This window comes from Carassius gibelio, chromosome B22 (genome assembly GCF_023724105.1).
Source record: "Carassius gibelio isolate Cgi1373 ecotype wild population from Czech Republic chromosome B22, carGib1.2-hapl.c, whole genome shotgun sequence".
In the NCBI taxonomy this organism is placed as follows: Eukaryota; Metazoa; Chordata; class Actinopteri; order Cypriniformes; family Cyprinidae; genus Carassius; species Carassius gibelio.
Window position 1 is genome coordinate 26,487,584 of NC_068417.1, and position 18,158 is coordinate 26,505,741.

The 18,158-nt window shown below is 40.3% G+C and overlaps 1 protein-coding gene across 1 annotated transcript; it reads left to right on the forward strand.

Annotated features, from left to right (window-relative positions):
• Nucleotides 1-14,776: 14,776 nt before the first annotated feature.
• LOC127987853 (mast cell protease 1A-like) lies at nt 14,777-16,291 on the forward strand. Its single transcript, XM_052590226.1, has 5 exons — nt 14,777-14,884; nt 14,972-15,116; nt 15,256-15,409; nt 15,716-15,967; nt 16,049-16,291. Exons 1-5 carry the CDS (start codon nt 14,827-14,829, stop codon nt 16,202-16,204), a joined length of 765 nt encoding a protein of 254 aa, XP_052446186.1. The 5' UTR covers nt 14,777-14,826; the 3' UTR covers nt 16,205-16,291.
• Nucleotides 16,292-18,158: the final 1,867 nt, after the last annotated feature.

Here is an 18,158-nt window from a genome sequence, read left to right on the forward strand (position 1 = left end):
ATATGCGAACGCTAGTTGGTGCTCCAGTATAATCGGTCTGGCGACACTCATCCAGTGAGAAACGTTCCGCGGTGCAAAAATAAGTTATTAAAAATGCGGCAATTTTTTTTCTGTAATTAATTAATCTTAGTTAACGCGTTATTTTTTGTGTAATTAATTAATCTCAATTAACGCGTTAAAGTCCCGGCCCTAGTAATTACGTTACTGAATACTTTTTTTATGAAGTAATTAGTAACTGTAACGGAATACATTTTAAAAGTAACCCTCCCAAACCTGTTAGGGACCGAGGCAGTGGAGTGCTTCGGTACTGGCATGATGGTGGAGGTTTTGAAGCTAGTGGGGACAGTTGTTTGGGCCAGCGGCAAATTGGCACAGTTCAGGGTGGTTTGTAGTCTGTGATAGTTTGTATGCCTTACCACATATGCCGGGGGTCTGAAGAATTAAAGTGTTCTTCTATTTATGTGCGGGTTTGGCCTGGCTGATACTTTTCCTCAGGTTGGCTCTGATTGAGCTGTAAGCCTCCTGGTCTCCAGACCTGAAGACTGCATCTCTTTCTCTTCTGATTTGGGAAAAAAAAATTTGTTTGTTTGTTTGTGTGTGTGTGTGTGTGTAGTCATTCTGCCCACACATCTTTTGATGTGCTGCAAGACAAAGTTGGTGTAAGTGTCAATGTTCTGAGAGTTTGTGGTGGCCTGGGCAGCAAACTCTCTACAGTCTGTGTGCTGGAATTGATGCTGAAGAGTGGAGTCAGCACATTCCTGCCAGATTTTAGCAGTTCTTATTGTAGGTTTCACATCTGATTACCGGGGTATACTCGAGGAGCAGGAACAAAGAGAGGTGGTCAGACTGACCCAGGTTGGGGAGGGATGTGACTTCGTTGACATCAGTCACATTGGTATATACGTGGTCCAATGTTTTATGTTTCCTTTTTATGCAGGAGATATTTTGGTGAAATTTAGGGAGAACAGATCTTAAGAAAGTGTGAAAGTGACGTTACATTTAGCCAAGTATGGTGACTAGGGATGGGTATCGTTAAGGTTTTAACGGTATTACTACTCTTACCGATACTGCTTAACGGTCCGGTACTTTAACGGTATTCTTATCGGTACTTTGTGTTGTGTTACTTTGTGTTGTGTCAGGCAGTCGAAAACTTTGCATTTCTCCGTCTGCACATAATGCACTTTTGAAAGATGCTTTGACAGATTGCTTGTGTTTCCGCCCTTACATGCAAAAATTTTGTTGCATTTATGACAACCAGCATTATCTGCATCAACTCTAGTGAAGTATAACCACACTTTGGAACGTTTTGCTGTCTCCGCCATCGTCACTCTTTGTATTAAAAATTTCAGCAATGGATAAATGGATTTGCAGCACTAAAAACTGCTTGCAGTAGCACTGCTACTAAATTAATTTAAAATTCCACATACAGCTATCAGATGTTCTTTCATCTTGGCTGAGCTTTCAACGTTGTTACTAAAAAAGGTGAGGAAGTTACATGACCTGCGGTGCGCTTGCGGAATTCTGAAAAGTTAAGATGTTTTTAACTCGATGTGTTGTAGATGCGCCTGGAAAAAAAACGAGCTCGCCGCACCGCGTGCGCGTCACGACTGGATCGCTTCCATTATGAGTGCGCATACCGCGCGCCTACAACGAACTTGAGCGCATGATATGTGAACGGCCCCTTATGCGTGTGCATGCGCCGCGCTCGTTCTTGTTGTGTGTGTGTGCCTGAAAGACAGCCTCCGCGGAGCGCATGATAGATCTCGCAGATCTCACAGACAAACGTCTTAATATGATCGCACATTAGAAATGCTTGGTGAGATAAAATTTGCACGATAACATTATTAAGCAAAAATACATAGCACACTAATTTTTTCCCCTCCAGTACCGAAAGCAGAACCGAGACCGTCAGATCTTACTGATACTACGGTCTTTCATAATTTAGCCCCAGGGCCAGTTTAATACTGGGTTTCGGTACCCATCCCTAATGGTGACCCATACTCAGAATTCGTGCTCTGCATTTAACCCATCCAAAATGCACACACACAGAGCAGTGAACACACACACACACACACATTGTGAACACACACCCAGAGCAGTGGGCAGCCATTTATGCTGCGGAGCCCGGGGAGCAGTTGGGGGTTCGGTGCCTTGCTGAAGGGCACCTAAGTTGTGGTATTGAGGGTTGAGAGAGAACTGTACATGCACTTAAAGTGCAGTGATTAAAGTCCCCAGCAACAATAAAGGCAATTAATTACTGAAAAAGGAAGACCTACCACCTATATTTGATGAAATCAATTAAAGGTGATATACACTATGTAGGATTAACACTGAGTGATTGAGCTAGGTATTGCAGTCCAAATATTGGAGAGGGGTTTTTTTTCACCCAGCCCCTCCTCCTCAGACTTGAAGCACTGATATAAGTAAAAAAAAATAAAGCAATATATTATTCTGATTATATATTAATATGATTATTTATTTTATTGGCATATCTAAGAGCTATCTGTATAAATCATAAAACACTATGACAAGGTAACGTTTACCTTATATATATTTATTTATTACATGTTATATGGAGTGGCATTTTCTATAATGTCTAAATTCTAAATCAAAATACATTTCTGATATGACATAATATATAATTGGCATTAAATAAACAATATAAATCACAAAGAAAGAAACAGCTTGGCGCGCTTTTTCTAAGCGTCCGTTTCTATAGTGACTAGTCGATTCGTCGCTCTGTTGAGAATTTAGATTAGATTAGATTCAACTTTATTGTCACTGCACATGTAGGTACAAGGCAACGAAATGCAGTTAGCATCTAACCAGAAGTGCAATAAGCAGTAAGTACAGAATAAAGGTCTATAATATGTACAGTAACTATACAGGTAAGTATTATGGACATAATTTACAGATATTAAATACTATAAGCACGATATACAGATAGGTGTACTATGAACATACTATACAGATGGGCTATGTAAAAGTGTATGTACACTATAGGCAGAACTATGAACATAATTTACAGTATTGCAATGGACAGTAAAGTGCATAGAAAATATAACAATGTGCAAATGGATTATACAGTGTTCCTGGATGAACAGAGAGTAGTGCAAGTAATAACAAGTTACTGTTTTTTTGCTTGTTGTGAATAAATAAATAAATCAGTCACAGTGTTGAAGAGGGGGAGGAGTCTATGTGTGTGGTGTGGGGGGTGTTGAGGGGTGTCAGAGGGCAGAGTTCAGCAAGGAGACAGCTTTAGGGAAAAAGCTGTTCCTGAATCTTGTGGTCCTTGTTCGGAGGCTCCTGAAACGCCTCCCGGAGGGAAGAAGGTTAAACAGTCCGTGGTCAGGGTGAGAGGAGTCCTTCAGAATGCTGCGAGCTCGACGTAGACAGCGTTTCCTCTGGATGTCCTCAAAAGCAGGAAGTGGTGTCCCTGTGATGCGCTGGGCAGTTTTCACCACCCTCTGCAGTGCCTTGCGGTCAGCCACTGAGCAGCTCCCATACCAGACTGTGATGCAACTGGTCAGGATGCTCTCGATCGCACACCGGTAGAAGTTCACCAGGATGGATGAAGACAGCTGGTTCTTCTTCAGTGTCCTGAGGAAGAAAAGGCGCTGGTGAGCCTTCTTGACCAGGCTGGAGGTGTTTGTGGCCCAGGACAGTTCCTCCGAGATGGTGGTTCCCAGGAACTTGAAGCTGGAGACACGTTCAACAGCCAGCCCGTTAATGTGGATGGGGTCATGCGTGTTTCCATTCTTCTTCCTGAAGTCCACAATGAGCTCCTTTGTCTTATTGGTGTTAAGGAGCAGGTTATTGTCAGCGCACCATGTGGCCAGGTGCTGTACCTCCTCCCTGTAGGCAGTCTCATCGTTGTCACTGATGAGGCCAATCACCGTGGTGTCATCTGCAAACAGTATTAAGTGTGATGGTGGTGGAGTGGGTGTGACCTGACCGAACATGCTGAGGCCTGTTGGTCAGAAAGTCCATAATCCAGTTGCAGAGGGAGGTGTTGATGTCCAGGTCTCCAAGTTTTGTGGTCAGCTTGGAGGGAATGACGGTGTTAAATGCTGAACTGAAGTCAACAAACAACATCCTAACATACGTGTTGTTATTGTCCAGGTGTGTGAGTGCAGAGTGCAGCACTGTGCATACTGCATCCTCTGTGCTCCTATTTCTGCGGTAGGCAAATTGGTGTGGGTCCAGTGTGGGTGGGAGGCAGTCTTTGAGGTGTGCTAGGACCAGTCGCTCGAAGCACTTCATAATGATGGATGTGAGTGCTACGGGGCGATAGTCATTCAGGCACGTTGGGGAGGAGTGTTTCGGTACTGGCACAATGGATGTGGACTTAAAACATGTTGGCACAGTTGCTTGGGTGAGGGACAGGTTGAAAATGTCTGTGAAGACCCCTGCAAGCTGCTCTGCACATGCCCTAAGCACACGTCCAGGAATGCCATCCGGGCCAGCAGCCTTGCGTGCGTTGATCCGGCTCAATGCAGTGTGGACATCTGTGGGGGTGAGTTTGAGGGGTTGGTGGTCTGCTGAGGGTGAGATTTTGGTGGCCATCTCCTTGCTGTCGCTGTTGAAGCGAGCATAAAAGTCATTTAGCTCGTTAAGGAAGGAGACGTCCGTGACTGTTGGTGTGGAGTTGCTTAACTTGTAGTCACTGATGATCTGGATGCCCTGCCACATGCGTCGGGGGTCAGAGTTGGAAAAGTGTTCCTCTACCTTCAGCTTGTAGCAGTACTTGGCCTTTTTGATGCCCCTTTTCAGGTTAGCCCTGGATTTACTGTAGGCCTGAGCGTCATCTGACCTGAAGGCAGCGTTGCGGTCTTTCAGCAGAAGTCGAACCTCCTTGTTCATCCATGGCTTCTGATTAGGGTATGTTGTTATCTGTTTTTCTGTTGTTACACTGTCAATGGTGGAGTTGATGTGATCCAGTACAGAGGAGGTGTAGATATCAATGTCCGTGTGAGAGCCACAGGCAGCCTGTGAAGCAAACATACTCCAGTCAGTGTGTTGAAACCTGTCTTGAAGTAAAGAGTCTGCTCCAGTTGGCCACACTTTGATGGTCCTCATTGATGGCTTCACACGGTTAATGAGTGGTGAATACTTAGGGGTGAGAAACAAAGAAAGGTGATCAGACTGTCCGAGGTGGGGGAGGGGGCTCGCGATGTAAGCTCCATTGATGTTTGTATAAACATGATCCAAAGTTTTGTCTCCTCTGGTGTGGCAGGAAACATGCTGGTGAAATTTGGGGAGTACTGTTTTTAATTTGCAGTGATTAAAATCACCTGCGACAATAAAAGCAGCCTCTGGGTGAGCAGTCTGTTGTTTACTAATGGCTGCATGAAGTTCGTTCAAAGCAAGCTTGGCATTAGCATCCGGTGCAATATAGACTGCGGTTATTATGGTGGAAGTGAACTCCCGTGGCAGGTAAAAAGGTCTACATTTAACCATGAGAAACTCTAGGTTAGCTGAGCAGTGTCTCCCAACAATGACAGTGTTCGTACACCAAGCTTTGTTGACATAAATGCACAATCCACCACCTCTTGTCTTGCCGGAGTCATCTGCCATTCTATCTGCCCGGAGCGTGTAGCGTCCTGCTAGCTCAATAGCATTGTTGGGTACGTCGCTGTGTAGCCATGTTTCCGTGAAAACCATGACATTGCAGTCCATAAGTCTCTTACTGTGGGTGATGCGGAGTCGTAACTCATCCATTTTGTTCACCAGTGACCGCACATTAGCGAGGAAAATGCTGGGTAAAGAGAGCCGGAGCGGTGTTAGCTTTAGCTTGGCTCTTAGACCTCCGCGCTTCCCCTGCCTTTGTTTACGATCTCGACGCCGCCTGCGAGCACTTCCGCCCGGCCGGGTAGAGTGCGAAGCCTCGGTTGTTCTAGCGATCTCAGGGATGAGTCGAAGATTGGTGATAAAACTGCTGGTAAAGTCCTCACCGATATCCAAAAGCTCCTGTCGGGTGTATGATGTTAAAGCAAAGCTGTTCAGTACGAACAGACCCGAGATGAGCAGGAATAATACTGCAAAATTGCAAAAACTGGAGAGACGCTGAGCCTCGCGATGTGTTCGCGCCGCCATCTTGGTCATCAATGTGTTGAGTGTTAACCAGGAACATACTCTGAGTTCAATGAACTAACTCCCAGACGCGTTTTTGGAACAACATACCTCGAGTAAGCAAGGTTTGGGGTTAATCAACCGAGAGTTCAGGTTTTAGTTCAAGGTAAGTTAACCCTGCTTTCTGGAACACACCCCTGGGCATTCCGGCCCAGAACAAACATTTTCACAGGAGAATAACTAATTGTATCATGTTTTACAGATAAACAAGTATGTTAAGTTTCTGAAATATCTGAAAATATATTATAGTATTTTTAGGCTTTAGTAGAGTCAAAAACTTAGATACAGCACCTTTAACTGAAAAAGGAAAAGTAAGTGTTATGTTTTGGCAACAAAGCTGTACTTATTTACCAAATAATACTGCTCCAGAAGGAGCATTTAGTGAAGTAATGATCAAATTAAAAAAGCTAAGAATGGAAGCAAATCTAAAGTTAGGAGCATAGTTAGCTAAATTAGGAATGCTTTTAGGAATTGCAGTATTGATAATATAATCCCTTAAATACCATCTCTTTAACCTGGGGTACACATAACACACTAACATGCTTCTAATATCCAAATCCGTAAAAGGATTTTTAGGCTGCATTAATTAGGTAAACCGGAACCGGGAACACTTCCCATAACACCTGATGTACTTGCTACATCATTAGAAGGCATCTACGCTAATATTAGTCTGTTTCTCTCTTATTCCGAGGTCACCGTAGCCACCAGATCCAGTCTGTATCCAGACCAGGTGTTGGATCAGCACCTAGAAAGGACCTCTACATCCCCGAAAGACCCAGATACAGATCCCCTGTAAAGACCTGTCTCAGACGACCACCGGGACAAGACCACAGGAAACAGATGATTCTTCTGCACAATCTGACTTTGCTGCAGCCTGGAATTGAACTGCTGGTTTCGTCTGGTCAGAGGACAACTGACCGCCCAACTGAGCCTGGTTTCTCCCAAGGTTTTTTCTCCATTCTGTCACCGATGGAGTTTCGGTTCCTTGCCGCTGTCGCCTCTGGCTTGCTTAGTTGGGGTCACTTCATCTACAGCGATATCGTTGACTTGATTGCAAATAAAAACAGACACTATTTCAACTGAACAGAGATGACATCACTGAATTCAATGACAAACTGCCTTTAACTGTCATTTTGGATTATTGACACACTGTTTTCCTAATGAATGTTGTTCAGTTGCTTTGACGCAATCCTTTTTTGTTTAAAGCACTACATAAATAAAAGTGACTTGACTTAATATCATGCAAAATCTGACAGATAGCACTTTTTGCAATTGAATTAAGCAAAGAGATTTATTTTCTATTTTATCTGCCACCTGTTTTAATGGGAGGTAGCAAAATCTGACAGGGTAGCACAATTCATACTGCAATATTGCAGCCGGTTGCAACAAGTTACCACACTGAATAATTTCTATGGACATAATGCATCTGCAAATATTGGAGGAAACAGAATGAGCTCCTGCAAGAAAAGTGATCCAAGCTGCCCAAAATATGATAAATCTTTATTTCAAGCTTCAAGCTGATGCATTAATGTAAGGGTTTGCCTGTCAGGCACTTTTACGGATACTTGTGTGCATCCTCGGCACAAAAAAAAATTTGTTAACGGTCATATACTTATCTGTAAATGTCACCTGACAGTCTGCTTTAAGTTGAAATCTTACCGAAAAAGCGCCGATGCCTAGGGCACGTGCATCAAACAGACAGAACACAGAGAGGGAGACAACATACAGTACAAAAACATTCATTGGGCTGAAATATGTGTTGTTTAACATTATATTTAGGTATAAAAGTCAACATGCAATGAGAGTAATTTATGAGAGTAGGAACTGTGAAGGGACAACAGCGTGTAATTGTCTGAATATAAATATCAGACACTTTTAGGGCAAAGCAGGAAAAAGACTACCTATGAAAACTATAACTGAAACAAGACAAGACAAGACTATGAAAACAGCTATCGCTAGGGGAGGGATATGTGCAAGCAATACTCAGCAGTGTGTGAGGTGAAGTCAAATGCTTATAAAGCGTGCCTGATGATGTGCTGTTGTGTGATTGGTCTCAGGTGAATAGTGTGATTGTTATCAGGTGAATGTGATTGGTACAGTGGAGGATGGGAAATGTAGTCCAGGGTGTGCTGTGTAGTGTAAGAGTCTGTGTTGTGGAAGATGACCTCTGGTGGTGAATAAACGGAAGTTCAGTGACCAGATCTTGACAGCATCTATATATCTATCTATCTATATATATATATATATATATATATATATATATATATATATATATATATATATATATATATATATATATATATTAGGGGTGTAACGGTTCACAAAATTCACGGTTCGGTTCGATACGATACACTGATGTCACGGTTCGGTTCGGTTCGGTTCGATACGTTTTAGATACAGCAAAATGTAAAAACATCTCAACTTTTCAGAATGCCGCAAGCGCACCGCGGGTCATGTGACAAGAACTAACCAATCAGCTTCATCCTTTCCCGTAACAACGTTGAGAGCTCAGCCAAGATGAAGGATCAGCTGATCATAGTTGTATATGGATTGCAATTTTGAAATGAATTTAGTAGCAGCGCTACTGCAAGCGATTTTAGAGCTGCAAATCCATTTATCCTTCGCTGAAATTTCCGCGTCTCATGGAGAGAGCACGTCATTGTTGCTTAGCAAAGACAGACGCCTCATGAGCGCTTCTGCCCAAGCGCTTTGGAAAGGAGGAGAAAGACGCGCTTAGCGTTTTCCATGCGTTTTTAGGCACGATATGTGAACGGCCCCTAAGGCGCTCGCTCACTCAGCACGCGCTGAAGGCTCGTTGCAAAATGTCTAATGCATTTAACAGACCAGAAATATAAGATCCTAAAATAACCAACAGGTCTGGTGTTTGGGTTGGATTCCCTGTAAGCTATAGTTTCTAAATGCTGCAGGGATAGTTTGCTGCGTGCATGTTTCTCCTTTTTTTCGTCTTTTCCCAGATAGTACTGACGCATATATCCCAGATATTCCCGCTGGTGTTTTTTTTTTTTTTTTTTTATTCCCGCTGGTGTACCCTGTCATGTTGCAGATGCGACATACCGTTGTTTTTTTATCCACCACTCTCTTGCCATCACCATTATAGCTTAAAGGATATCCAAAGTGCACCCAAACACCAGACCTGTTGGTTATTGGAGGATCTTCTCATTTCTAGTCTGTTAAACGCATTGGCTATTTTGCAACGAGCCTTCAGCGCGTACTGAGTGAGCGAGCGCCTGCTGAGTAGCCTAACATAAACATATAAGATGGTGTTTTTTTCTTCTTCGGGAGTGTCAGGGGCGTTGCCTGTTACGTTGTTTGGGTTATTGGGCTACCTTGTTGAACGCATATCATTATATTTCTCTCTCTCTCTTTTTTTTTTTTTCAAATATAATTAATTACTCCAACGAACCGTTCGGTATACATAATGCGTACCGCGTACCGAACCGAAAGCGTCGTACCGAACGGTTCAATGCGAATACGCGTATCGTTACACCCCTAATATATATATATAACAAACTGGGTTAAGTTAATACATGTACAGTATCTGTAGATGGATGCGCATTCTGGCTTCCCAGACATTACAACTACAGTGATGAGATAAGAAAAAAAAACCTTGGACAAACTATATTCACTTTTGTTCAACTCGAATGCCGTATGCTGGACTATGAGCAGTCATAATCCCTCCCTTTTTTTATTCCACAAAATATATTTAATTCACCAACAAGAGTCACAATAGCTTCTTTTTCAAGCGCAATGTATGGAGAGTTAATACTTACAAAATACAAACACTAATGTACCTTGCTGTTAGTGTTTGCTAGTAACACTGAATAAAACAAAATTACATCTTATTTTAAAGCATATTTACTTATAGTTAAGTACATTTATAAAACACCTACATTACAAAAACTGATATTGAAAAAAATATGAAATTCACAGCACTATCACTGCCAGGTCAAATATTGAAACAAAAAAAATAAAAAATAAATAAAAAACACTAGAAGTGTATATGACTATCAATATGAAAAATATATATATAAAAAAACTACATTGCAAACATGAATTTTGAAGACTAAACTGACACAGCAAGGACATTTCCATCAATCTCAAATTAAACCTTGGTAGTCAGAGTTTACACAGAACACTGAAATATTCCTTTTTTTTTCTTTTTTTTTTAATGAAATGACGTCTGTACATCCCGTGATTAAAGGCAGTTTTCCCCTCCATTTTCCATTCTCTTGTTGCTAATTTCTTCTGAGCACAATTCTAATACCCCTCCCCACCGGGAAAACTCAAATCACACACACACACACACACACACACACACACACACACACACACACACACACACACACATCGTGATGTCATTACTTGGCGAGGCCGCCACATTGATAGCCTCCTTTACTGCTACTCGGACTACTGCGCAGTGTTTAGACGTACTTCCCTCTCATCCATGTGTCTTAATTTGATTAATTAAAAATCTATTTCAACCATGGTAAACCGTTGCTGTATTGTGGGGTGTAATAGCGCAACACATAATCGCAATGGGGAAAACAAAATGAGAATGGATTAACTTTACACCGCTTTCCTGCTTGGAGGCGCGACCATGGAAACCATAACATCTGAATATTCATTTATATAGCTTAAGTCAACATTGAAAATAAGGGAAATTTCTCGGGGTACTCATCCAAAATACGGGAAATTTCAACATTCATCTTTTTGTTGCTATCCCTCTGCTGACAGCAAAAAGTCGTACTACAAAACTGCTGCATTAACTAAAGTTAAGCGATTTGTGAAGCTAGGTCTAACGTGACTTTAGTTGCAGATTGGCGTGAAATCGTGCTTTCACAACAACCACGCTATCTTAAAAAGCCCGACATCACGCTAAGGTTGCTTTCAAGTAAGCAAAACGATGCTTTGAAAACATATGTTTCGCTGGAAGGGCAAGGGGTAGCAACAGGAAAACAGTACAGAGACTGACAGGTCCGATCGAAGGGCTAACGGGATATTTTACAGGAAAATACTAAAACGGGAAGACAGCGTGAAAAGAGCTCAAATATGTGAGAATCCTGGATAAAAACGGGAGGGTTGACAGCTTCTAACTACACTTTTGTTAAAAGTACTTGTGTGAATGGTTGTTAGCACGTTTAACGTTTACCAAACTAGCAGCAAGGTGTAGCGTAGTTTAGCTTTGTGGGATTTAAGGGATAGACAACATAGGGTTGTCAGGGACCGGTATGGGCACAGAATCGGCACTATTAACGGTTTGGATCCATATGAAATTTCGTTTTTTCCAGGCGCGTCCGCACTGTATCGAGTTAAAAACATCTCAACTTTTCAGAATGCCGCAAGTGCACCGCAGGTCATGTGACAAGAACTAAACATTCAGCTTCATCCTTTCCCGTAACAACGTTGAAAACTCAGCCAAGATGAAGGAACAGCTCATCATAGCTGTATATGGATTGCCATTTTGAAATAAATTTAGTAGCAGAGCTACTGAAAGCGATTTTTTGTGCTGTAAATCCATTTATCCTTTGCTGAAATTTCCGCGTCTTCATGGAGAGAGCGTGTCATTGGCAGACGCCTCAGGAGCGCTTCTGCCTGAGCGCTTTGGAAAGAAGGTGAAAGCAGCGCGCCTAGCTTTTTCAACGCGTTTTTAGGCGCAATATGTGAACGGCCCCTTATTCATTAATTATTTTTTGCTTGCATATATCTTCAAATATGCCGTGGAGAATAACAGAAAGTGACCAAATTAGGTTTTATTGTGATTTATTTTTTTATTTTTTTTGCGAAATTCGAATATCATTTTTATTTATCGAATAATTAGAGCAGAACGAATATAAGAATGTTCGACTATCCGTGCACACCCCTAATATATAACGTATATAAGTGGCAGGTTTAATAGGAAAAGATATAATCGTTGAAAAAAAAGGAGATTTAGGAAAATCAACGTATTACCATTTATATACATCTGTGGTTCTCTCCCATTCACTGCTCTCAAAGTATACCCAACTAGGACAACTTTTGCTGTGTAGAAACCTGTAAATGTGAAAAAGGTCTAGGATTCGTCCGAAGTGTCACGCGCCGAGGAAGAAGCAGGGTCTGGGTCCAAATGCAGGGAAATTATCACTTTTTAATAAAAAAGAACAAAAACCAACACAGCAAAAACAAAACAAACAAATCATGGTGACAGGCAAAGATGCAAAAACACGAGTACCAGGAACCACAGCATACATAAACAACAATTAATGCAGCCAGAATATATACTAACTGAAAATTAGTATGGTGTGTGTAAGTGTGTGAGTGGATGCAACAGGTGTGCAGAGTGAACCAGATGTGTAGTGTTAACGTGAATGAGTCCGGGAGATGGGGAAGTGGTGCCCTCTGGTGGTGAGAGGGAGGAACAACGGGTCCGGACTCATGACAAGTTGATTCTTTCCAAACCCCTCCTTTGCATGAGTCTATTCTGCTCTGATTGGTCAGATTACCCGGTATGCTTTGATTGGTCTACTGTGTACAGAATGTATCATAATTGATCAAATTTATATATATATATATATATATATATATATATATGTAAGACCATAAAGACCAATGATCATTTTGTGATTATATGATTATTTGTCCAATTTGAGCCCCTAGAAGTGGGGGGGACGGTTAATAAAAATGGTTGTAATTTCTAAGCATTTTATGTTAGAGTTTTGTTCAACCCCTTGAATTAAAGCTTAAAGTCTGCACTTCAACTTCATCATCTGGTTTTATCTTCAATTGAATGAAGTTCTTATGGGTTTTAAGGTCATGCTTTTATTTTAAGGTCCAGTTCTCACTATTAACAAACGATTAACTATGATTTTTGCCTCAATAAACTGCTAATTTGCTGCTTGTATGTAATGTAGTTGTAAAGGTTTAGGTATTGGGTAGGATGTAGAATATGGTCATGACTCATGTACAATATGTGTGGTAACACTTAAGAATGAGGAACATTTATTCACTATTAACTACTACTTTTGCCTTAAATTCCTAATTTGCTGCTTATTAATAGTTAGTAAGGTAGTTAAAGGGGGGGTGAAATGCTCGTTTTCACTCAATATCCTGTTAATCTTGAGTACCTATAGAGTAGTACTGCATCCTTCATATCTCCAAAAAGTCTTTAGTTTTATTATATTTATAACAGAAAAATAGTCTGTACCGATTTTTCCCGGAAAAACACGACCGACTGGAGGCGTGACGTGTGGGCGGAGCTAAAGAATCACGAGCGCGAGTAAGGTTTTGCGTTGAGAGCGTTTGGAAGCTGTGACATTACCGTGAGGAAAAAAACATCCAAAACAAACCATGGCTAACAGTCAGATTCAGCGTATATTTATGATCCAGAATCAGATCCAGAGGCTGAAATTTAACAAGAGCAGCATCAGCAAAGGCGTCTCTATGTGGTATGTACTGAAACTGTATATATTTGCTTAGCGGTTTTGGAAAATGACTCCACTTTATGTCGTATTTTTTTCTTTAAAGGTGTACAAGGTTTACTTGATGTGCTTACGCGCCGATAGCTAAGTTAACAACACAGAGATATTTGAAGCAGTTTTACTCACCGCCTGCGGTTCCAACACACGATCGTGACCCTTTTTCGTTGGGACTGCATTATCCTTAAGAAATAAACGATGTGAAAATCCGGCGTCAAACTGGGCCTTGTTTGTAAAACAAGCATCTTCGAAATGCAGGGAACAAACAAAAACACTTGCACAACTCCGTCGATGCTCTGTAAAAATAAACTCCATCCACTGGTCCCTTAATGCTGTTTCTCTTTTGGTAATCTGTGCAGGGTTGTCTTGCCCTGGCAACCAAAAACACACTTCTTTTGTGACTTTTCGCGACGCTCTCGCTCTGATCAGTGAAGTCTGTTGTGCTCTCAGTGCTCTGCTATACGGGAGCGCGCGCTCCATCTAACGTCACACAGAGCCATACTCGAAAAAAACTTTCCGAAACTTGTGACAAACCGAAACTTTCCGAAACTTTGGAACAGAAATACTTCTTCAAACGTACAACTTAATTTTTGAAACTTTGTCCATGTTTAACATGGGAATCCAACTCTTTAACAGTGTAAAAAACTCAGTATGCATGAAATAGCATTTCACCCCCCCCTTTAAGTTTAGGTATTGGGTGGGATTAGAGCTGTAGAATAAGGTCATGTAAAATAAAGCATGAATGGGAGTGAAGAGGAGGCCATTTTATTTGAATCTTTACAGTTCACCAAAAAGTCCATTCAGGAAAAACTTGATAGTACAGTCTGCAATAATAAGAGAATGCATAATGCTAGAGCCATTGTATAAACAGGTCACATGCTCCCTTTGTCCAGTCAATTACATTGATGCTTCACATCTGCAAATAAAAATGTTAACCCAGGGTTTAGGAATGTTAAGTGAGAAATGCCAGCATTTTTATCTGTCGGTTTTAAGGTGCAAAGCACATTGCCATCATTCCTATTTATGATCATAATACATGCTTAATTCTTATCACCCAAACCATCTGTGGTTTAAATCTGTGACCACAAGGATTAACAAGAACTGTGCTCGCTCATTTTACAAGATTTTTTTTTTTAGGAGTAGGTAGCTCAATGTCTCCACCCCCGTTTAAAGTATATTTATACAGTGTTTTGTCAGTGAGAGCTCACTGATTGTCTTCATCATGATCATGATCTCTCTGCTCCTGCTGGCCTCTCTGCTGCCACACCTGACCTTCACTGGTGAGAATGATTGTGTATGAATTCTAAAAAGATTTCATTATTATGTGCTGAATACTGAAAACTTATAACACTATCTCTCTCTCTCAGCTCATGTGAACGTGGGTATAGTGAATGGCAGGTTGGCCAAACACAGACCTTACATGGCTTCTCTTCAGATTAACTTTAATCATACCTGTGGTGGATTCCTCATCTCTGATCAGTGGGTCTTGACTGCTGCACATTGCTGGAATTGGTAAAGGTTTTGATGACCTTTTTACTGAAACGTTACGTTAACAAAATGAGCTTTAACTAAATGACTGCAGTGCAACTATACAGTGTATTGTATGTCATAAATAAGCATCATAATTCCATGAATCAATCTTTCTAATAAGGCCTGTCGAGATATGTCCACAGTATCTGACAGTTGTGGTTGGTGTGCTTGACATAACCAAGAGTACCAGCTCGAACCGCATCAAAGTGAAGAAATGCATCCCACATCTTGAATCCTGCTCAAGAACTTCACGGAATGACATCATGCTTTTGATGGTAAGCAACTGTGCTAATACTACTTGTAGAAAACAATGTCTGGTCAGGACACAGAAAATACCAAGGGCTTTTTTGAATCTGTTTCCAAGGTATTGCTCATTGTACCAATAAAAAAACTGCAAAAAAAAAAAAAAGTGAACAAAATTTAGGAAATATACTTTTTTAGAGGCTCATTAAATCATATAATTTAATTCAACTTAGCCTTTGTGTTTTCTGTCTTAACCTAAAGAACAGCAGTACAATCAAATGCAATTATACTTATTAAACATTATGCTTATTAATCATGGTTGTGTTTTTGAATTCCAGTTAGATAAAAAGATACATCTAAACAACAATGTTAAAACGATAGATTTACCAAAGGAAGGAGAAGATGTAAAAGCAAGAAGTGTCTGTAGTGTTATGGGCTGGGGAACAGTGAAGCCCAATGGCAATTTGAGTGCTCAACTACTGGAGGCAGACGTGTCTATACAAAACCCTGCAGAGTGTCGAAATCGATGGGGAACTTTTTATATAGACTCACAGATGATCTGTGTCCGTGGCAGAGGTGGAACCTGCCAAGTACGTACAAAAGATGATTCACAGATTTTATGGTAATGCATGAACTGGTTTCACTAATGACGTGCTGATCTGTTTCTTCAGGGGGATTCAGGAGGTCCTCTGGTTTGTGGAAACATTGCAGTTGGTATCACATCTTTTGGTGGAATCATATGTAATTCACCCCAGGCACCTAATGTGTATACCAAGATTTCAGCTTATCTTCCATGGATTAAAAAAAACATGAGAAATGTTAAGTGACTTCATGGAAAATGAAAAAGAAGAAATCTTTTCTTGAATTGTCCCATAAACCTTTTTTCAATAAAAGTCTCACATGGCAAGCATCAATCAGTTGTATAGTGTCCTCCTTGTCACCACATATAATTATTATATTACTGTACATGGTGGACACATCCCAAGTGATTTCACATTAGTTCACTTGGTTTCCATCAATATACATACACATATGTGGATGTGTATAATCGGTCACACTTTATTTTAGGGTCCAATTCTTACTATTAACTAACCATTAACTATGACTTTTGCCTCAATTAACCCCTTATTTGCTGCTTATTAATAGTTTATAAGGTATTTGTTAAGTTTAGGGTATTGGGTAGGATTATGGATGTCATGCATTATATGTACTTTATAAGCACTAATAAACAGCCAATATGTTAATAATAGACATGCTAATAACAATTAGTTATTAGTGTGAATTGGACCCTATACTAAAGTGTTACCGTATAATCTATCTATAAATAAATACAAGTTTAATAGAAGACTGTTAATATTGTAATTAGTGGACCTTAAAAAAGCATGCAGATCTTAGAAAAACAAAATAAACTTTTTTAAACTTTTTACTTCTACTCCTTACTTTCTCTTCTTCCTCCGCAAATTAAGCTACAGTAGGTAGTTGGTAGATGCACAATGCGATTGACAATGTTGTGATAAGTAGGCTATACCAACTTTGTAACTCGTTACTGTTTTTGTTAATAGACAACCATACAAGGGTAATTGTTACCAAGCCTGCCCTGGTTACACCAATTTTATTGTCCATTGCCCTCGCAGATTCCTGCAGCTCAGCTTGGATGTACATTAACGTTCCATTAAAGGTTATTGATGACATGCCTCTGAAGTTTGACTTTTTGCACCATATCAATACTTATAGGCAACTAGTAATCATATCTCTAGTCTTTTAATGTATTTGCATTGTACTAAAGTGTGTTCATTTTCAGTGGGCATATGTGTCTGAAACAGGTAAGTGCATCCCAAATGTTTCAACATGAACATTTTAATGTAACATAATAGTCATTATGGCCTATGGCCTTTAGAAAAATGAGGAGGTGGGGTAGTGCACAATAGGCCCATGTGGCGCGGCCTAAGCTTTTGTTCTTAATGGCATTTTTTCCCTTACATTACTTTTACTTTTATACTTCAAGTAGTTTTTAAACCAGTACTTTTACACATTTACTTGAGTAAAAAGCTTGAGTTCATACTTCAGCTTCTACAAAGGTGTTTTTTTTAACCCTAGTATCTTTACTTCTACCTGAGTAAGGAATGTCAATACTTTTGACACCAGTTCTTCTAACTAAAGTAACATGGCAATTTCAGATTCTATGCTGTATTTACATGAAGAACAATCTGATTTACTTGTTAAAAACCTTGAACACTGATTGCCTTAAAAATACCAGTTAAGTGTTTCTCCAGTAGAGTGTGTTTCCATTATCCAGCTATGGCCCACAGGTATGAGGTAACATTACCAAAAAGACCACCAATGCAACAACATCTGCAAATATTGATTTTTTAAATAGAGCATTGTATTAGTCACTTTATCGTATGAGGGTTTTCTGAGCAAAAATGCATAGTATGCAAATTGAATAGGTTGCTATTTATTTACAATTAAAATCAACTAATTGTTTGAATTTTAAGTAAAGTCAACTAAAAATTTTGAGATATGAGCCAACCAAGTATAGCATGTCACTTCTCATGGTTTGGTTCTATCGATAAAAACAAGTACTGATCTTTGGCAACATGGGTTATGCGATGATCAGACAAAACCCCACCAACTGTTACTTTTGGGTGGCATCTTTTAATGCAGTGTGAACTGACCTTCAGAGATCTAACCAGAGAGAGACAGTTTTCTCACACCTAACATAATTTACAAGAAATATTATCATTCACATCATACATGGGGGAGAATAGTCTACTTGCATCA

Excerpts from the sequence above, each read along its gene's own strand:
- LOC127987853 (XM_052590226.1), top strand. The coding sequence starts at position 14,827 with ATGATCATGATCTCTCTGCTCCTGCTGGCCTCTCTGCTGCCACACCTG. Across the intron at positions 14,885-14,971 it reads GCCACACCTGACCTTCACTG|CTCATGTGAACGTGGGTATA; the intron begins GTGAGAATGATT and ends TCTCTCTCTCAG. Across the intron at positions 15,968-16,048 it reads GCAGAGGTGGAACCTGCCAA|GGGGATTCAGGAGGTCCTCT; the intron begins GTACGTACAAAA and ends CTGTTTCTTCAG.